The sequence below is a fragment of the Oncorhynchus gorbuscha genome, linkage group LG21 (assembly GCF_021184085.1).
Source record: "Oncorhynchus gorbuscha isolate QuinsamMale2020 ecotype Even-year linkage group LG21, OgorEven_v1.0, whole genome shotgun sequence".
NCBI lineage: Eukaryota > Metazoa > Chordata > Actinopteri > Salmoniformes > Salmonidae > Oncorhynchus > Oncorhynchus gorbuscha.
This window is the reverse complement of record NC_060193.1, coordinates 35,390,872-35,413,948: the sequence shown is the minus strand read 5'-3', so window position 1 is coordinate 35,413,948 and position 23,077 is coordinate 35,390,872. Positions and strand designations below refer to the sequence as shown.

General features: G+C 40.3%; 1 protein-coding gene across 1 annotated transcript; it reads right to left on the bottom strand.

Annotated features, from left to right (window-relative positions):
* Positions 1–4,966: 4,966 nt before the first annotated feature.
* On the bottom strand, positions 4,967–14,429 carry abraa (actin binding Rho activating protein a). The gene is made up of 2 exons (XM_046320542.1): positions 13,759–14,429; positions 4,967–9,691 (listed from the first exon to the last, which is right to left on the bottom strand). The coding sequence occupies exons 1-2, from the start codon at positions 14,320–14,322 to the stop codon at positions 9,242–9,244; spliced, it is 1,014 nt and encodes a 337-aa protein (XP_046176498.1). The 5' UTR covers positions 14,323–14,429; the 3' UTR covers positions 4,967–9,241.
* Positions 14,430–23,077: the final 8,648 nt, after the last annotated feature.

The following is a 23,077-nucleotide window of genomic DNA, read 5'->3' as shown; positions in this document are numbered from 1 at the left end:
TTGAACCTTTACTAGCCTGAACATATTATACAGAAGAGACATGAAAAGAAAGAAAAACTAGTTAAGGATTTAAAACATTTGTAAAAAAGTGCATTGTACTGTACGGTTGTATTTTGTACATTTCACACATGAAAAAATGTATAGATCAAATCAATCTACTTATCTTGAATGGAATGTTTTTGTATTTTTTATTTCTTTGTGCCAAAATATTTTCTTTTTATATGTAAAACAAACCTTTGGGGAAGAATCTGTTTTCAAAAATAACTGATATTATTTAGTACCATGTCAACTGAAAGATACACATGGCATTAAATAATCTCCATTTTAAAACTGAAGTCATTTTCCAATCAAAAACTGATGGAAGGTTTTAGTTTGAGGAATAACCTTTATCAATTAAAGACAATAGCTTCCAGGCTTCTGTTCCTTATACCATTACTTTCAAAATCAATTTAAAGTAGCTATATGAAAAATTAAGAAAAGAAAAGAATATTGACATTGCATGGTTGTCATTCACCTACTTTAGTACTTCGGTGTACCATTTTGGATTTCCAAATGGAATGGAACATGGTTTATTGTAAAATTCACCAACTGTGATATAATAAAAAAATTAATGTTATGATTGAATGAAAAACATTGGTATTGTAGGAAATGTTTGAAGAATGCTCAAAATATTAACCATGTAACGACTTACAACTGCAACCCGATTTCAAATTTAGCTTGTGGTTGTCTCATATACTGTATCTCAGCCATAGAGGTATGATATCGCCTATCCAACAGTTTAATTCATGGGTCTGATGCAGTGGTGTGTGACTTTGAGTTTGTTGTAATGAGATGTTTCAATATGGTTAATTGGTGGAGAATGTCAAAAACACAAAAAATGTGCTATCATCAGAATCCCTATCCCTTTTGTTTTACTCGTATCTGTCATGCACATTTAAATTCATTACCATCAATTGTGATGCAAGTAGAGGCCTTAAAAACACAATAATCATACCAGATGACTTAACAATCCTAAAATGTAATTCAAGGGGAAAAAAAGTGTGAAAATGTGAACTGTTTTTTTTTCTTCGATGTCTCAACTTATTTTGAATTCAATTTTGTCCAATGCTTATTTTGTCACAGTTTCATTTGTCCCATGTGTCTTTGTTGCTTTGCGGGTTTGGGTATTTAAAAGAGGAAAGCACTGTTTTATGTTCATAAAATACATGGGTGTGTTTCAACTAGACCCAGAGCATATCATTTTCTTGTGCAGAGGTGTGGGATGAAATGGGGAACACATCCTTTCTGATGCTGTTAAGCATGTGGATCCTTGGTTTATTCACAATAATTTATAACATGAATATTTGAAATTCTTTCAAACTAATTGTTGAGTAATGCATAATTTGGTGAATTATTATTCTATTCCATCTGTCAATAAAATAGTTTACTCCTATTTGTAACAACATGTTGTGAACATTGCTGTGTGTATCTTTGACAGACAACATGAAATCAACAGATTATGGTAAGCAATAGAATCTATACCGATACATCAATGTTAATTATTTATGAACGGATTATGTAAACAATGCAACCTAGCCTAAAGTTATATTTTCTGCATTTTCAGACTCTTGGCCTGAGGAATAAAGTTACCTACAGCATTTGTAGACTGCATAGGGCACTCCATGGCGGTCATAGGCAGAGCACAGCCTGGTTGTTGGTTGTCCTTTGCAGTGTGCACATTACTCTGTGTCATGGTTTAAAAAAAATGAATTCTATGTGGCTGCACGTCTTCCCAGGACAGTCTTGTATTTCAGACCCTCTTCAGGTGTCTCAACTCTTCGTTCAACAAAAAATATCCTTTTGTCAGCAAGACACAAATTATTTCAGGCTACAATAGTGTAAACCCAAAGACAATTGCTGAATGTCATTACACTTTTTGAGCTGTTACATACAATAAATCAAATGCTGCGAGTGCACAGTGCAGTTTGGATGCAGGAATTACTTTGAAGTGGATGAACATACATAGGGAACTTACTTTTTTAATTGATTTGTTTGAATTGTTTGAATAGACCTCAGAAGGTCATGAAATAATTTGGCCTCTAGTCCTTTTTCGTGTGAATGTCAACAAAACAGACTTCTGCTTGTGTCTGGGAGCCTTCCTGGCTCTCAGTCTCTTTTAAGATCCGCTTCAACTTCCTGTGATTTGATTAATGTGTAGTACAGTAAGGTCACACTCATCCACACACCCAACTATACACACCTCATATAGAGTACCAGTCAAATGTTTGGACACAAGGGTTTTTCTTTATTTGTTCTATTTTATACATTGTCGAATAATGGTGAAGGAATCAAAACTATGATATAACACATATGAAATCATGTAGTAACCAAAAAAGTGTTAAACAAAACAAAATATATTTCATATTTTAGATCTTCAAAGTAGCTTCCTCTTTATGACAGCTTTGCACACTCTTGGCATTCTCTCAACCAGCTTCACCTAGAATGCTTTTCAAACAGCCTTGAAGGAGTTCCCACACATACTGAGCACTTGTTGGCTGCTTTTCCTTCACTCTGCAGTCCAACTCATCCCAAACCATCTAAATTGGGTTGAGATCAGGTGATTGTGGAGGCCAGGTCATCTGATACAGCACTCCATCACTCTTCTTCTTGGTCAAATGGCCCTTACACAGCCTGGAGGTATGCTGGGTCATTGTCCTGTTGAAAAACAAATGACAGTCCCACTAAGCGCAAACCAGATGGGATGGTATATCGTTGCAGAATGCCGTGGTAGCCATGTTGGTTAAGTATGCCTGGAATTTTAAATAAATCACAGACAGTGTCACCAGCAAAGCACCCCCACACCATCACACCTCCTCCTCTATGCTGCACGGTGGGAAACAAACATAAGGAGATAATCCGTTGACCTACTCTGCATTTAACAAAGTCATGGCGGTTGGAACCAAAAACCTCAAATTTGGACTCATCTGACCAAACGACAGATTTCCACTGGTCTAATATCCATTGCTCGTGTTTCTTGGCCTAAGAAGGTCCCTTCTTTTTGGTGTACTTTAGTAGTGGTTTCTTTGCAGCAATTTGACCATGAAGGCCTGATTCTTACAGTCTCCTCTGCACAGTTGATGTTGAGATGTGTCTGTTGCTTGAACTCTGTGAAGCATTTATTTGGGCTGCAATTTCTGAGGCTGGTAACTTTAATGAACTTATCCTCTGCAGCAGAGGTAAATCTGGGTCTTCTGTTCTTGTGGCAGTCCTCATGAGAGCCAGCTTCATCATAGTGCTTGATGATTTTTGCGACTGCAATTGACGAAATATTAGTTCTTGAAATTTTCTGGATTGACTGACCTTCATGCCTTAAAGTAATGATGGACTGTCATTTGTCTTTGCTTATTTTAGCTGTTCTTGCCATAATATGGACTTGGTATTTTACCAAATAGGGCTATCTTCTGTATCCCAACCCTATCTTGTCACAACAAAACTGATTGGCTCAAACACATTAAGCAAAGACATTTCACAAGGCACACCTGTTAATTTAAATGCATTCCAGGTGACCTCCTGAAGCTGGTTGAGAAAATACCAAGAGTGTGCAAAGCTGTCATCAAGGCAAATGGTGGCTATTTGAACAATCTAAAATATATTTTGATTTGTTTAACACTTTTTTGGTTACTACTTGATTCCATATGTGTTATTTCATAGTTTTGATGTCTTCAATATTATTCTACAATGTAGAAAATAGTAAAAATATAGATCAACCCTTGGAATGAGTAGGCGTGTCCAAACTTTCGACTGGTACTGTAGGTACATAGAGACATGCACCCACGCACACACACACAATTCTTAGATAAGGGACTTTTGGCTCACAACCAAAGACCTGTCACCTAAAAGTCACAGATGATCAAAGAGAGGGAAACAAACATTTTCCCACAAAAAAAACATATTTCAAATAACACAAAAATATTTTCATTATAAATACAGCTGTTTGGGGGAAATATAATACAGTCAAGAACAAACAAATAAATAACCTGTATCACTGTATACAAATCTGGAAATGTACACATTGACTTTCTGTAAGAAGACTTGCTTTAATTTTGAAATAAATGTTCACGTTAAAGCAACTATCCCTGTTAATATAAAGATGTGAGCTGTTTCTTGTATATCATATTTCAATCATGGAATGAAAAAACTACACTGAATGCTGATAGCTTATTGTACGTTCCAGTAACATGATCTTATAATGTTTTAAATGTTTAGCATATCATGTTCAGCATACTCAAGATTGCCTCCCATATCTAATAGAGCATCATTAGGCTCTATTCAAAACCAGATTCTAGCATAAATGGTAATCGAAACTCAGGAACTGCAACCACTGTTAGTTTGTGGAACACCACAAGTGTCCTTTACTTATGTCCAATACAGATGTCAGATCTTAATTTGATCACAATGTTGCAGGAGCACTTTCATGCAATTGCAGGACATTTTTGACTTGTAGTGTATTTAAGGTTTAAAAAGGCTTCTGAAGTTTGTAAGTTCCACTTTGAAATTTCAGACTTGACTTTCCCTTGATCCTTTTACTCGTGTTCAATGGCTATCATTGTTTGCATGACGAAGAGCTGTATCCATTTGCCAATGGCTTGCATTGTTAACATTTTGCAAATGATTATTTGTGTCCAAACAAATGTAAATGTACAAACAAATGTACATGTGAAAATCAATGTGAAACCACGGAAAACCATGTCTGACTCATGTAAACAAAATATCCACGTGACATTTTTCAGATGTGACTTGTTCAAGCGTGTGTTCTAGTGGTGTCAGCTGATTGTTCACCTGCACCCGCCCGCATTTGCTAATAAACCTCCGCAACCACCCAACGATATGTGATGAAGTGAAAATCTGACCGCACCTGACTCTAACCAGGAACTATTGAAAATGCGCTGTAGGCTACAGTCAGAGACGGCAGAACATTTTTTGACTATTTGTTAGTCAACTTGTCTGTAACTAGATACATGCAGCATATCTCCTGTTATAATATGTTGCCTTAGAAGACTAAATTAACCTTTGCTGACCAGAACAGGCAAGGGTAAAGACCGGGAAGACTAGAAAAAGAGAATGGAGACCAATGAAACGGGGGAAAAGTTTATGGGATTCTACCAGTAGGGGTAGGTCCTGAGTGGATAACCATACCCTCTTCCCGACAGTGGGGAGCAAGAGTCCGGTGGCAATCTGCTTGTGGACGATACCTGGAGGTTGTCTTGAGAAGAGCCGTCGGATCTCTTTTCCAGGTACGCCGACTGCGACGGACGAACATTTGGGGTGAAGATGGGTTGACCTCCACTTCTTGCATTGGGAAGAGTGGGGGCTGATATCCCTTGGAGCATTCGAAGGGGGATAGTCCAGTACCCGAGCAGGGGAGAGTGTTCCTGGCACCATGCACCATGAGCTGGGCCGTCTCTTTGGCGGAAGGTAATTTAGGAAGAGGGATGAAATGGGTGGCCTTGGAGAACCTGTCAACCACTGTCAGGATGGTGGTGTTCCCATCTGACGCAGGAAGCCCAGTGACAAAATCCAGGGAAATATGGAACCAGGGGAGATGAGGAACAGGAAATGGCTGAAGGTGAAGGTGACCAGACGGAGCCTACTGCAGAGTCTTGCTTTGAGCACACACCATGCATGCAGTGACGAAGGCCAAGACATCAGGAGCAATGGTGGGCCACCAGAAGCGCTGTCGAAGGAAAGCCAGGGTATGACGAGAACCAGGATGACAGGTAAGCCTGGAGGAATGAGCCCATTTCAGGACTTGGGACCGGACTGAATCAGGAACGAACATCCGGTTAGCCGGACCTTCCCCAGGGTCCAGCTGGGAACGTTGTGCTTTGCGAACCAGAGCCTCAATACCCCAGACAAGCGCAGCCGCCAAACATGAGGCAGGGAGGATGGTCTCTGATTCCAAGGGTGTGGTAGCGGAACTGTACAGGTGGAAAAGGGTGTCCGGCTTCACGTTTTTGGACCCTGGGTGGTAGGAGAAGATGAAATTAAACCTCTGTGAATAACAGAGCCCACCGGGCCTGCCTAGAGTTAAGGCGCTTGGTTGTGTGGAGATATTCCAAATTAGATGTCTCACCCCTTCCAGCCAGTGCCTCCACTCCTCCAGGGCCATATTTACTGCTAGGTGTTCCCGGTTGCCAACGTCATAGTTCCTCTCCGCCGAGTTGAGACGATGGGACATGAAGGCACAGGGATGAAGCTTTTGGTCCTGGACGGATCGCTGAGAAAGAACGGCCCCTACTCCCACGTCAAAAGCGTCAAACTCCACCACAAACTGACGGGTCGGATCCAGATGGAAGGGGATGGTGGCAGTGGTGAATCGTTGCTTCAAATTCACAAAAGCCTTGTTTGCTGCAGGGGACCATGTGAACAGTACTGTGGGAGAGGTGAGTGCAGAGAGGGGAGCAGCCAGGTTGCTGTAGACCCGAATGAAACAACGGTAAAAATGAGAAAACCCCAGAAACCGCTGTAGCACCCTGTACGTGGGTTGGAACCAATCCACCACTCTCTCACTTTTTACGGACCAATCTGAACATTCCCTTCAGAGATGATTTTGGGGCGGCAGATGGCCTAGTGGTTAGAGCGTTGGATTAGTAACCGGAAGTTTGCAAGATCGAATCCCCAAGCTGACAAATTAAACATCTGTTGTTCTGCCCCTGAACAAGGCAGTTAACACCTCTGTTCCTAGGCTGTCATTGAAAATAAGAATTTGTTCTTTACTGATTTGAAAGGAATAATTTTTTTTGAATTTGGAAGATTTTTTTTTGATTTGAAAGGAAGAACATTGATGTTTGTGGAAATGTCAATATGGGAGAATATAACACAATATATCTGGTAGAAGAAAATACAAATAACAAAACAACCTAAATACGAACGTGATTTGACTGGTTGAAACAATGTTTAGGGTTAGATTTCCACAGACTCCTTTCTTTGCAAATTGAACAGGTGGAAATACAAAATTGATCGTGCATGCTATATGGACCTTTTTAGGATATGAAAAGGATTAATCTAACAAAACATCGCTTCATGTTTTCTCTGGGACCCTTCAGATGATAAATCAGAGCATGATTTTGGAATGTAAGTACACATTTCACCTATCGTGGTGAAAAAAATGTGTTTTGTTGTTAGGAGCTCTCCTCAAACAATAGCATAGCATTTTATCCCCGAAGTAATAGCTACTGGAAATTGGACAGTGCAGTTATATTAACAAACATGTAAGCTTTCAGCCGATATAAGACATTTATATGTACAGACATTTGTTGTTTCTCTAAAATCTGCAATGGTGACCAAAGGCTCTGCATGATTTACAACTGTCGCGTTGATGGGGCGCCTATCCCTGAGAAGTTTTTAACAATGTGTGAAAATCAGCCGCGTAGTCTGCCACACTATGGGAGTTTTGACGTAATTCCAGAAGTTTACTGGTCGCCTCTCTCCCAGCTACCGGAGAACTCCTCATGTCTCCCAATAGTGGCTCCCTTCAGGGAGACAGCGTGGCGGAGCTGGTCCAAGTCTGCTGGGTCTGTCATGGCCATTTCGTACAATAAGGACGCAAGGCGAGACCCAGATGCAGACACAGGAGGCAGATGGTTAGAGTCTTTGTTGTTTATTTAATCCAAAAGTAGGCAAGAGAATGGTCGTGGACAGGCAAATGGTCAAAAACAGATTCTGAGTCCAAGAAGTGGCAGACAGGCTAGATGTCATGGCAGGCAGAAGGGTCAGGCAGGCGGGTACGGAGTCCAGAAAAAACAGGCAAGGGTCAAAACCGGGAAGACTAGAAAAAGAGAATGGAGAACAGGAGTATGGGAAAAACACGCTGGTTGACTTAAAAACATACAAGACAAACTGGCACAGAGAGACAGGAAACACAGGGATAAATACACAGGGAAAAATAAGCGACAGCTGGAGGAGGTGGAGACAATCACAAGAACAGGTGAAACAGATCAGGGCGTGACAAGAATAATGTAATACATCGATAGAATGAAGGCTACAATCTAGAAAATGCAATAAAATGGAAGTATGTTCTTGGCCATTGCACGCTCGTAAGGAAATAGAAAGCTGTGAAAATTACCAAATAAGATTTGGTCATTTGACACTGATAAGATTTCAGTTCTGCTTGGAGGCACATTGTATGTAGCACCTCTATAGAAGGTCACTAACTACACATTCAAATTCTTTCAAGATCCTGAAAGAAATCATTTTCTCCACTCCTCTTCCCGAATCAAAATGTACACTTGCATTTTTCCTATTTCACACGTGTGAATTGGACATTCGTTTTTTTTGCGTATCCTACTCCCCATGAGAGTGGGGTCAGAGCTAGGGATCAGCCATTATTGATGGTGACCCTGGAGCAATTGGGATGAATTGCCTTGCTCATGGGCACATCGGCAGATTTTTCACCTAGTCTACTCTGGGATATGAATCTGTGACCTTTCGGTTACAGGCCCAATGCTTCTAACCGCTAGCAAAGGTTATAGACCTACAGTCAGTGTCCAGATTTCAGTTTCCATTTAACCCACCTGAACAGTAGGCTACAGTTCCCATGATGTGCCATAGGCCTTTTATAACTACCTGTGTCTTGTAATTTGTATAGCGCCTCACAATCATCAGACATACAGTAACATACAGTAAACACTGCTTTCATCCTCTTTTACCACTTCACCAATTTTTTTACCACTTCTTTATTTTCAACTCTCCATTTTCGCAAACGTTTCTCTTATTTAATCAGTGGATCAACATTAACTCTTTCTGCCCGTTACCATAAGCATTTGGCAAATGGAGGGTAGGCTATTTGGAGCACGAACAGTTAGGTCCTAAAGCTTAGGCTTACACACTAATGAAAAAACTCAGTGTAGCCTATAGATATAAATTTCACAAGAGTTATACATTTATGGATTTTTTAATGTATTGTTTTCTCTTTGTATAACTGCATCAACTGCGGGTTTTGAGTCAACCCACACATCACTATTGTGTCCACAAACCACATGTTTTTTTCTCACTTTATTTTGTCACGTAATTTAAAAAAAATGGCCTGCAGCATGTTTAGAATATCCTACTGAGGTTGAACTCATGACCAGTGGCTATCATGGTTAGAATGCTTAAGACATCTACTCCTGGACTGTTGCTGGTCAGAATATGAAAGGCACTTGTGGGTCTAGGTAAATTGTGAGGAGAGAGGTGTTGGTCAAAGTCTAGATCATCTGCAGGTTCAGTCTTCTTTCACATCTCTCAGAGTAATGACGACATGGTCATCCTGGCCTTTCCACAGCATCTCTCCCTCAAAGTCAAGCATTTTGTGTTTGCGGCAGCGCAAAACTATTCCCACCACTTTGTCCGAGATTTTGACATAGCGGTCAAACAGCCTGCCGAAAGTTATGTAGGATTTTCCGTTCTTGTCCTTGAGGCCCATGTCCTTGACGATCCAGCACAACTCCTCCATTTCTTTGTACACATGTTTCTGGGCTCGGTCGCCACGCATGGCTGTCTTGGATCCCTCTTTGGGGCGTCCGTAGCCTTCATCACCCTTCTGCAACCGCTGGGCCATGGCATGCTCATAGTCAAACTCCTCACTGAAGGGGTTGAGCTTCTGACCTTCTAAGTGCTGCTGGGACCACTTCTGCCACCTGCTCTTGATGTCACCCATGGTGGTGACTCTAATCTGCAGAATAAGAAGGCATGTCAGATTAGCTCAGATTATAAAGTGGGTTGATTTGCATTGGCAATCTTTTCATTGGATTGTCACAGAAAGTAAAATTACAATAACACAAAGAAATTCACGACAAACACTACAAGTTTTGCAATGTATTAATGACACAGGACCCATATTAACCTTTAACTGCAGGTTTTAACAAATCTGTTTGAGATAGAAACACCGGATTTTCTTTGTTTTTTGTTTATGTTCTTGATTAATTATGAAATGATAAAAAATATGAATAACATTCCACCCACGAGGCCAGAGAGGGAGCATTTGGTCAATGACTGCAGAAAAGGGCTACTTTTTAGTCCAGGAAACTGGCTCATATTTATGTTGATTAGTAGCCCCACTTCTCTCTTAAATGTTAAGTCCCCTATTTAGCGGACTTTGAATGGTTCTGAACCGGTTCCTACTGACATTTTGGGGTACAAAGCGCTATGTGAATGTCGCAGCGTCCAGTGCCTTATAGTGTCAGAAAGCCCCATCTGCTTTCCGCTACCACTGTGTCAGCTGAGCTGAAGTGAAGTGTCAGGTTTCACACGTGATATTTGCATAGGGAGTGACGTGTCACATTTTCTGGCCTATCCAGACAAAGATTTCACCTGCCCCTGAGCAACGTAGCTCAGCCTGTGTCATGTTTGTCATTTAGTATCATGTCTTGTCCCTGTGCTCCCCATTCTATTCGTTTCCCTCTGCTGGTCTTATTAGGTTCTTTCCCTCTTTCTATCCCTCTCTCTCCCCCTCCCTCTCTCACTCTCTCGCTCTCTCTTCTCTCTATCGTTCCGTTCCTGCTCCCAGCTGTTCCTATTCCCCTAATCATCATTTAGTCTTCCCACACCTGTTCCCGATCCTTTCCCCTGATTAGAGTCCCTATTTCTTCCTTTGTGTTCCGTTCCTGTCCTGTCGGTTCCTTGTTTAGAATTCACCGTGCTGTGATTGTGTATCGCCCTGTCCTGTCGTGTTTTTGCCTTCATCAGATGCTGCGTGTGAGCAGGTGTCTCTGTCAGCTACGGCCTGCGCCTACCCGAAGCGTCCTGCAGTCTGTGGCCGCTTCTCCTGTTATTCCCCTCTACAGACTAGAGGATTTCTGTTATTCCCTGTTTGGACATTTCCTGTTAAGGATTCAGGATTTGTCGTTTTCTGTTTGGACTTGAATAAACTCTGTTTCTGTTAAGTCGCTTTTGGGTCCTCTTTCACCTGCATGACAGCCTGGGTGTTAAGGGGCATGTTAAAAGGGAAAGTCGATCGAATCCAGCTCTCAACATGAAAAAGTATGGAATAATTTTGTAGAATTGAAACACGACCACCTTCTCCTGGTCACAGGGGGATGAAATCACCTTCTATGTAAAACAGAATTTATAAGTCAGCAGACATTTGTGGACTCTTAGAAAATGTAGAAAATGCTCTGTCATCAGTTATACGAAATGGGGCCAAATTTCTATTTTCACTACATATGATAATTATTATTTAACAGTTATAAGAAAGGTGAAATGTTAAAATAAGTTGTTAATAACTTGATTGTTAGTATAGTATATTTAGAAAGCATATACATTGAAAAGCCCTCTTACCCTACATACAGTTGAAGTTGGAAGTGTACATACACCCTAGCCAAATACATTTAAACACAGTTTTTCACAATTCCTGACATTTAATCCTGGTAAAAAAATCCTTGTTTTAGGTCAGTTAGGATCACCACTTTATTTTAAGAATTTGAAATGTCCGAATAATAGAAGAGAGAATGATATTTCAGCTTTTATTTCTTTCATCACATTCCCAGTGGGTCAGAAGTTTACATACACTCAATTAGTATTTGGTAGCATTGCCTTTAAATTGTTTAACTTGGGTCAAACGTTTCGGGTATACTTCCACAAGCTTCCCACAATAAGGTGGGTGAATTTAACTTCCTGACTGATGTCTAGAGATGTTGCTTCAATATATCCACATCATTTGCTTTCCTCATGATGCCATCTTTTTTGAAGTGCACCAGTCCCTCCTACAGCAAATCACTCCCACAACATGATGCTGCCACCCCCGTGTTTCACGGTTGGGATGGTGTTCTTCGGCTTGCAAGCCTCCCCCTTTTTCCTCCAAACATAATGATGGTCATTATGGCCTAACAGTCCAATTTTTGTTTCATCAGACGAGAGGACATTTCGCCAAAAATTACAAAATTTTTCCCAATGTGCAATTGCAAACTGTAATCTGGCTTTTTTATGGAGGATTTGGAGCAATGGCTCCGTCCTTGCTGAACAGCCTTTCAGGTTGTGTCAATATAGGATTCATTTTACTGTGGATATAGATACTTTTGTACCTGTTTCCTCCAGCATCTTCACAAGGTCCTTTGCTGTTGTTCTGGGATTGATTTGCACATTTCGCACCAAAGTACGTTCATCTCTAGGAGATGGAACACGTCTCCTTCCTTAGCGGTATGACGGCTGTGTGGTCCCATGGTGTTTATACTTGTGTACTATTGTTTGTACAGATGATTGTGGTACCTTCAGGTGTTTGGAAATTGCTCCCAAGGATGAACCAAATTTGTGGAGGTCTAAAAAAAAATCTGAGATTGTGGCTGATTTTTTAAGATTTTCCCATGATGTCAAGCAAAGAGGTACTGAGTTTGAAGGTAGACCTTGAATTACATCCACAGGTACACCTCCAATTGACTCAAATTATGTCAATTAGCCTATCAGAAGCTTCTAAAGCCATGACATAATTTTCTGGAAATTTCCAAGCTGTTTAAAGGCACAGTCAACTTAGTGAATGTAAACTTCTGACACACTGGAATTGTGATACAGTGAATTAGAAGTGAAATAATAAGTATGTAAACATTTACTTGTGTCATGTACAAAGTAGATGTCCTAACCATCTTGCGAAAACTAAAGTTTGCCGCATTTCTAGTAATTGTTTATGACCATCTCATTAAAAAATATACATTTTTGGTATGTCTATTTAGGTCGAAATCTACATTTTGCCACACCATTAAAATATAACACAGTGTAAGGGATCTTTGCTTTGGCATTTCCAAAGAGGTCCCTGGCAGGCGAATCTTCCACAACAGAGTCATTTAAACCATGGAGAATGCACATTGTGAAACCTGAGGCCCAAGCCTGACACGTCCAGAGCCACATTAGTAATGTGACGAACACCATTATAAATCTTGCGCCTGACCAAGGATATCAGGACCTCGTAATTATCCCTGAAGGTCAGGGGGAAGGCATGTGTGACTATATTTATTTGTTTACTGTATATTCCAGAATAGGTGTTGGAGTTTTAGAATACATTTTCATGCCTTTTTAAGGACTTATATCCCTCCAAGTTATGCAACTCTTTGCTAGGGTGAACGGAGGGCTCATTGGTCTTGTTCAGTTGCTAAAATTCTACAGATTGAAGATACAATACCTATAAATCTGTGTATTTTCTTGAAGGCCAGACAATATGAACCAAAGTCCATTCCCCAATATCACAATAACAAAGGCAAAGATATTTTAAGTTCAACTCAGCCTCTGTGAATGTTTGCTCCTGTTTATTATCTCCTGAACATCACCAGGTAGAGTGGCTGCAGCTGCAATATAACTGTATGTTTAGGCATGAAAATAGGGCAAACATTGTGGAATTAAGAGGGTAGTTTGGGGGAAAATCCCCCTGTGATTTGGGAACTCCTCTCCCAAACATTTTTACCCAAGTCCAACCATGATCTACAAAACTTACACATGATATTCCAATATCTGAAAAACACAGTCAGTGGTTTTGTTGAATTGATACTAGTGATGGTGCAAAAATAGCAATACTAATTATTTAATTTACTTTAGAGTTGTACCTTTCTTCAGCCAACCACATTTCCTGTTAACTTTGCCAATATGAAATCAACATTTTTATTCTGATGTTAAATCATATCCCCCATGCAAGATTGTTGAGAAACAAAAGAGGGTTTACCTTTGAAGTGTGTCTACTGTATTGCATTGATTTGTGTATTTAGTATTTTTATGAATGGCCGCACAAAATGAAGGTCCAATAAAAGAATGGTACTGTACCTTGGGCCTATTGATCTTCAGCTGGTTCAGGTCGCTCTGGTCGCTGTTGTCGCTGAGTCTGGCCTCCTCCCCCAACCCGCTGTCCTCTGTGTCCAGGCTGCTGCTACGGGAGTTCATCTTCTGCTCCAGACTACCCAGATGTACCTGAGCTCTCACACCCAGACGTCTCCGGGTGGGTGACTCGTTGCCCAGGAAGGGCTTGTTGGCATCCTCAGGTGCCATCTGGATCTTGTCCTTGATTGAGCATACCAGGTCAGTGCTGTACTCACTGTACTTTGGCATGTGGCTCTTGGTCACCTCACCCGTTCGGATCAGACTGCCGCTGTCGGTGTCTGCCTCGACCACACGTGTCTTGACTAGGACTTTTGTCTCGTTCTGCTTCTCCCTTTCTTCGTCCTCAATAATGGAGGTGGGCATCCACCCAGAGGGTATGGTCTCTTGTTTTACCAAGTTCTCGTCGGCCCAGCCCTGCCAGCTCTTGGCAAGACTGTGGACCATAGCGGCACATTTGATCTTCCTCACAGCCCTAACAAAGGGTCTATCCTCCTGGCTGGTACTCATCATGACTCCTGCTTGACCGTGCTTACAAGATATTGTGTTGATGTTGTAGGGAAAGTCAGTGAGTGAGTGAGTGAGTTGAAATAATCCTTCGCTGCCTTTGCTCCGCTTTAAATAAACTGTCGTGGAGAGCAGTCACAGGCCGAACGTGTGACATTTTTTTCTACGTACATGGATGCCTACCACGACCCCAAAACATTGGTGGAATTTCCCCTCAAGAGAGCCAGGCAACAGATGGTTACTCTCTGCAGTGAATGACAGTCTACAAGGGTTCTGCCCTCGTACGCATATACACAAAAATACATGATGAAACAAACCTCTAACAATCCCTACGTTTGAGCGTCTGATCTACAATGTAATTGCTCACACAAACATAAGAATACATCATTCTTGTTTTTTTCCTAGATTTATAAATGCTGTATTTCTATTTTGAAGGCAAATTCCTGCTTAACCCACGTTGATAGAGGATATGTGTTACGTAGCTAATAATTGTCTTGGATAATGAGCATCTGCTAAAATGGTGAAATCAATACTTTTGGGTCATGCTATAATTTATTTTCATGCAATGTAGCTTGACAGTTCGCTGTGTTGTTCTATTTTGGAGCGAGCCTGCTGGAGTGTGTATGAGAGGTTACTGCTGATTGATGCATGGGTCTGGCCAGAGAACTTGAGCTGAGTTATTTTGGGGAGACGCACACAGGTCTAAAAGGACGCCCGCTTTGTCTGGCCATCAAACATATTGTAGCAACCAAAAATCTAATTATATTTGTGCAATATCCTTTGTGTGTTTGTTGTTGGTAAAAGGTCCACTTCTGTCAGAAACAAAGATTCTAGAAAAACAAGCCTTAAAAAAATCTAATGAAATCAACAGTGTATCAATTCTGATGAGGTCTGCTTGAAAAATAAATCTTTGATAGAAACTTGAAAATTTGCTCACTCAATCAGTGTGCCTATGATGATACATTTTGCACTAACATGAACGCTGACATGAAGGTGCAACACTCATATGAAAAGTATAACAGGCTTCAAAGGATTTCTAATATTTCTAAACTCACAGCCATAAATGTATATTTCAATCATCTGGGTCGTATCAATGGAAGATGTCCATTGAGCAATAAAGATGATTTGGTTTTAACACCTTTATCAAACTGCCATTTATATGTATTTCTCACAACACATTCCACACATGTCCTTTCATTTAAATCTGTTTAATATGTAATTCTTGAGTCATTGCCGAACACTTCAAGGGAGCCAGAATTGAGATCTTGTTACTTGTTTGTTCCTTGCATGGTTGTAAAAATATCCTCCACAGAAGGCGGCCAAGCTTCAACGTGGACACAGGGAAAAAACCTGGCAGTGTATGACTGCAGGAGAACAGATTGGGCCTCCATGGAGGAATTTTTCTCTCTCACCACAAACCATGGAGATGACATCAACATGATTACAATGATAAAAGTGGTGTCTTATCTCTAAGCATTCTACTAAGCCAACATATGGAATTTTTTTATTAAGATGGTCATACCAAGGATCATTTACCAATTTGATTTTTAATTTTAGGACACCTGTAGGTATCAAAATTATTATGTTTTATTATTATTTGATGAAACATTTCATTTGGCCTTACTGCTTTTAGCTCATAGAAACGCATTGAATTACATATTCAAACATGGCAAAACACATAGTCAAATAATACATCAAAAGGAAGTATCTTTTGTTGTGCTACTTACTCTGTTGCGGTAAAACTTGTAAGTCGCTCTGGATAAGAGCGTCTGCTAAATGACTTAAATGTAAATGTAAGTGTCTGTCCTATAGCCGAGATATAAGAAAACTCTTATAGAAATTATTGAAATCACACACCCGCCTATTAACCCCTTTTTTTGGCACTAAAGTACTTCCATACTACAATTAATACCGGGTTACCCATAGACGAGTCTTGTGAGGCTTGTGGGAGTCGTAGAGCAAAACGTGTTCGTGAGAGTCTTAGCTTTCAATGGTGGGGTCATATAAGTTTGTAACCCAAACCGTTCGGATGTATCAGACGTTTTTGTGGTCTGACAAACACCGCTGCGGCTCTGCCCCCTTCCATCGCTGATGAGAAAGACCAAACCTCTGCCAATTTGTATTTTTATTTTATTTAACATTTATATAAGCAGGGAGTCATGCTGAGAACATGGTCTCTTTCGCAGATGAGACCTGCATGAACCCATCAATATGCAACAATTACACTAGATATATCTATATATATCAATTATATAATACCCGAAAAGGAAATGTGGTGGATTGAGACGTGGGTGGAATGTGGTGGAAAAATCTTATCCTTAGCTAAAACAGACATATTTTGATGGAGCTTTTTTTATTGTGCAATTTAGATTGACTACGGTTTTTTAAAATAAGCATCGCTCGTCTTCCTCACTGAGCCGTTATTCAGACATAAGGCATGTGGTGAAGATTTTTTTTGAATCCGCCAGTCTATATTATTTTCCCTTTGATTCATATTATTTCATAATCTTCCACACAAGTGCCTTGTATGTATTCTGTATGCACTGCAAAACAGAAATACACTGATTGGTGTTCACAATACACCCAGCATTGCCTGCTCATTTTGGTTTATCTGTGAATGGATGAAGAGTGACTCACATTGGTGGTGTGTGTTGTACTTAAACATATTTTAATATCAGAGTTAATAAGAAATGCTGGCTCCTCTTACTCTCTGACTGACACATATTTCCTTTGAAGTGTGTATTAAGTCGAAACTGTTATGCAGGTGAATGAGGACCCAAAAGCGACTTAGCGAAAACAGAGTCTTTATTCCAGTAAATGGCAAAAGTAATAATCCTGGAAAACTCAAGACGAAAACAAAACAGGAAAAAACTTAAATCCACTCGTAGTAACGAGGACAGACTGGAGACTCGACCATTGACTGCAGGTTGCTTCGGGAAGGCACCGACCGTAGCAGACTAAGACACCTGCTCACACGCAGCATCTGAAGGAGACAAGACACGACAGGGCGAGACAAGGACACAGCACAGCGAACATCATACAAGGATCCGACAAGGACAGAAGTGGAAAACAAGGGGAGAAATAGGGACTCTAATCAGAGGACGAAATAGGGGACAGGTGTGAAAAGACTAAATGAGTGAGTTAGGAGAATAAGGAACAGCTGGGAGCAGGAACGGAACGATAGAGAGAAGAGAGAGAGGGAGGGGGATAGAAAAAGGGAACGAACCTAATAAAACCAGCAGGGGGAAACGAACAGAAGGGAAAGCACAATGACAAGACAATATATGACAAAACATGACAGAAACAGCCTTCTGTTGTCCTCTTATCATATCTCAAGCAATGATGTATACAAATTGGCGCTCCCCAGTAGAAGCAGTCCACCATAGGAATGAATGGAATTCTATAGTATTCCAATTAAATATTTGAGGGACAAAATTACATGCATTTAAGTATATTTTACCGTAAGGATATTTATAAATTGATATTTAGCTCACATTATATGATTGAAAAGTTGCATTATTTAAGGTATCTGTAACAGAATAAATGTGGCAAAAACGAACATAGACATGATTAATTAATGGATTTTTATAGCTTCCCAAATATATTTTTTACAACGGTGGTGGAGTGCCAAGACGGAGTCATGATGGCTTCAACACAATGCCCCCTATCAGTCATCTAATATGCATATAAAAATGGTTTAAATGAGTTTTGAAGAAAACAAAGTATGGGAAATATGGGCTTGAATAGTTCATGACAAGGAGTCCTTATTGGCTGTGTGTACACTAACAGTCCCCAAGTCCAGAACAGACTATGGGATGCACACAGTACTACATAGAGCCATGACTACATGGAACTCTATTCCACATCAGGTAACTGATGCAAGCAGTAGAATTAGATTTTTTTTAAACAGATAAAAATGCACCTTAAGGAACAGCAGGGACTGTGTAGCAACACAAACATAGACACAGACACATGCATTCACACACATGATAACATACTTAATATAATAATAATAATATATGCCATTTAGCAGACGCTTTTATCCAAAGCGACTTACAGTCATGTGTGCATACATTCTACGTATGGGTGATCCCAGGGATCAAACCCACTACCCTGGCGTTACAAGCGCCATGCTCTACCAACTGAGCTACAGAAGGACACACACGCACGTACACATGGATTTTGTGTTGTAGATATGTGGTAGTAGAGTAGGGGCCTGAGGACACACACTTGGTGTGTTGTGAAAAAGTTTATGAATGTATTTTAATGTTTTTAAAATTGTATAACTGCCTTAATTTTGACGGACTCCAGGAAGAATAGTTTCTGCCTTGGCAAAAACAATTACAACAACACAAATGTGACATTTTTCTGGATAGTTATCAATTGTTTTCAAAAAGTAGCATTTATCCAATCCAATGTATGCTATTATTCATTATTAACTGGGTGGTTTGAGCCCTAAATGTTGATCAGATGACAGCCGTGGTATATAAGACCGTGTATCACAGGTATGACAAAACATTTATTTTTACTGTTCTAATTGCGTTGGTAACCAGTTTATAATAGCAAATAGATATCTCGAGTGTTGTGGTATATGGCCAATATACCATAGCTAAGGCTTGTATCCAGGCACTCTGCATTGTGTCATGCGAGGGACAGCTTAGCTATTGAAAATATTGTCCATATACCACACCTCCTCGGGCCTTATTGCTTAATTATACTACAGTTTTTGTCAATCGCTTTGGTGCTATTTCCAAGTATGTGTGGAATTTTCTAAACTTTTAATACAAAGCTCCAAACTGGTAACACTTGTAACGCAGCAAGTCCTACATTAAAAACATTTTATTGTGCATTCATTTTATTTGGAGACATCTTTCACCACACAACTATTAATCCAACATGTATTTTTACTGTGAAATACCATGAGAACATTGATTTAATCACCAAAACACAACATAATGATATCTTCTCAATTTAGTTGTTTTAACAACCAGTTAATCCCAGTGGTGAACCGTGGCTATTGGACCTAGGCCTTTAGTGCGAATCCCCCCCCCCCCACTTTATGCACCTGACAATATACAGCATTTAGCTCTAATGCAGGAGAGGCAGTGCTTTTTAATGACATCATTAATAAAAAATGCCTGAGCCGTGCATAGGGCTGCCACTCGCACAGAGACATAACAGTAGTGGCAGAGAATAATGCGACAAGCAACAACAACCACACGGTGCACCCAATTTATGGTAGCCCACACCCTTACTATCACACTACCACCAATAGTGAAATCAATCAGTGACACTTAAAAGGATGTGGCATCTAGGCTTGTGGTACTGAAAGGACAGCGACCGTAATATCTGCATACTCTATGTAGGAGAGCACACTTTATATAAAGCATAGGCCTACCCTGAACCAAAATATAAAATGCAACATGCAGCAATTTAAAATATTTTACTGAGTTACAGTTATATAAGGAAATTAGTCTTTTGAAATAAATAAATTAGGCCCTAATCAATGGGTTTTACATGACTGGGATTACATATATGCATCTGTTGGTCACAGATACCTTAAAAAAAGGTAGGGACGTGGATCAGAAAACCGGTCAGTATCTGGTGTGACCACCATTTGCCTTATGCAGTGCGACACATCTCCTTCCCATAGAGTTGATCAGGTGGTTGATTGTGGCCTGTGGAATATCGTCCCACTCTTCTTCAATGGTTGTGCGGAGCTGCTGGATATTAGCGGGAACTGGAACACGCTGTCATACATACCAATCCAGAGCATCCCAAACATGCTCAATGGGTGACATGTCTGGTGAGTATGCAGGACATTTTCAGACTCCAGGAATTGTGTACAGATCCTTGCGACATAGGGCTGTGCATTATCATGCTGAAACATTATCATGCTGAAACATGGTGGTGGATGAATGGCACGATAATTGGCCTCAGGATCTCGTCTCGGTATCTCTGTGCATTTATCGATAAAAATGCAATTGTGTTTGTTTTCCGTAACTTATGGTTGCCCATACCCTAATACAGCTATTATTTTATCAATCCTTAGTCCTGATAAATGAAAGACAAAATTCACAGTAATTAATGAAAAAAATACATGTATTTTTCTGATATACAGTTGAAACCGAAAGTTTACATACACTTAGGTTGCAGTCAGTAAAACTCATGTTTCAACCACTCCACAAATGTCTTGTTAACAAACTTTTGGCAAGTCGGTTAGGACATCAACATTGTGCATGACACAAGTAATTTTTCCAACAATTGTTTACAGACACATTATTTAACTTATAATTCACTGTATCACAATTCCAGTGGGTCAGACGTTTACATACACAAAGTTGACTGTGCCTTTAAACAGCTTGGAAAAATCCATAAAATTTTGTCATGGCTTTAGAAGCTTCTGATAGACTAATTGACATCATTTGAGTCATTTGGAGGTGTACATGTGGATGTATTTCAAGGCCTACCTACAAACTCAGTGCCTCTTTGCTTGACATCATGGGAAAATCAAAAGAAATCAGCCTCTCAGAAAAAAGTTTGGTTCATCCTTGGGAGCAATTTCCAAAAGCCTGACGGTACCACGTTCATCTGTTCAAACAATAGTACGCAAGTATAAGCACCATGGGACCACGCAGCGGTCATGCCGGCCAGGAAGGAGACGCGTTCTGTCTCCTAGAGATGAACGTACTTTGGTGCGAAAAGTGCAAATCAATCCCAGAACAACAGCAATGGACCTTGTGAAGATGCTGGAGGAAACAGGTACAAAAGTACCTATATCTACAGTAAAACGAGTCCTATATCGACACAACCTTAAAGGCCGCTCAGTAAGGAAGAAACCACTGCTCCAAAACCACCATAAAAAAGCTAGACTACGGTTTTCAATTGCACATTGTGAAAAAGATTGTAATGTCCTCTCGTCTAACAAAACAAAATTAGAACTGTTTGGCCATAATGACCATCTTTATGTTAGGAGGAAAAAGGGGGATGCTTGCAAGCCAAAGAACACCATCCCAACCGTGAAGCAAGGGGGATGGCAGCATCATGTTGTGGGGGTGCTTTGCTGAATGAGGGACTGGTGCACGTCACAAAATAGATGTCATCATGAGGCAGGAACATTATGTGGATATATTGAAGCAACATCTCAAGACATCAGTCAGGAAGTTAACCTCTCTGGGATATGTGGGACGCCCTGCAGGCGCGACACAAAACACAGAAATAAAAATATAATTCATGCCTTACCTTCTTTTGTTGGCACTCCAATATGTCCCATAAACATCACAAATGGTCCTTTTGTTCGATTAATTCCGTCGATATATATCCAAAATATCAATTTATTTGGCGCGTTTGATCAAGAAAAACACCGGTTCCAACTTGCGCAACATGACTAAAAAATATCTCAAAAGTTACCTGTAAACTTTGCCAAAACATTTCAAACTACTTTTGTAATACAACTTTAGGTCTTTTTAAACGTAAAAAATCTATAAAATTGAAGACGGGAAGATCTGTGTTCAATACAGGAGGAAAACAACTGTAGCTAGCTTTCTGGTCACGTTCCTCGTTCAAGATGGCCGTACTTCTTCATTACACAAAGGAATAACCTCAACCAATTTCTGAAGACTGTTGACATCCAGTGGAAGCGATAGGAACTGCAAGAAGGTCCCTTAGAAATCTGGAATCCCAATGAAACCTCATTGAAAAGAGAGTGACAACCCCCAAAAAAATCTGAATGGTTTGTCCTCTGGGTTTCGCCTGGTAAATAGGTTCTGTTATACTCACAGACATGATTCAAACAGTTTTAGACACTTCACACAAAACACAGAGTGTTTTCTACCCAAATCTACTAATAATATGCAGATCTTATCTTCTGGGGATGAGTAGCAGGCAGTTGAATTTGGGCCTACATTTCATCCGGACGTGAAAATACTGCCCCCTATCACCAAGAAATTAAAGCTTGGTTGCAATTGGGTTTGTCAAATGGACAATGACCTCAAGCTCACATCCAAAGTTGTGGCAAAATGGCTTAAGGACAACAAAGTCAAGGTATTGGAGTGGCCATCACAAAGCCCTGACCTCAAGCCTATAGTAAATGTGTGGCAGAACTGAAAAAGCGTGTGCGAGCAAGGAGGTCTACAAACCTGTCTCAGTTACACCACCTCTGTCAGGAGGAATGGGCCAAAATTAACTTATTGTGGGAGGCTACCCGAAAAGGTTGACCCAGGTTAAACAATTTAAAGGTAATGCTACCAAATACTAACTATGTAAACGTCTGACCCACTGGGGAATGTTATAGCTGAAATAAATTATTCTTTCTACTATTATTCTGACATTTCACATGCTTAACTTTGTATGGCTGCAGGGGCAGTATTGAATAGCTTGGATAAAAAGGTGCCCATTTCATACGACCTGCTCCTCAGTCATCGTTGCTAATATTTGCATATTAGCATTGGATAGAAAACACTCTGACATTTCTAAAACTGTTTGAATGATGTCTGTGAGTCCTCAATGAAATCCCCTTGAGATATGAAGGATGTTGCACTGCCTAGGGGTTCCACTAGATGTCAACCATCAATAGAAATTATAATGAGGCTTCTATGTTGTTGTGGGAGTGAATGAGAGCAGAATATATCAGCTGTCCATCAAGCAGCCATTTTGTGATCCCATGGCAGTCACTTGTGTTCCATTGCTCACGAAGACAAGAAGGAGTATCCAGAGCATTTACTCAATAGTTTGTTGAAGCACCTTCGGCAGTGATCACAGC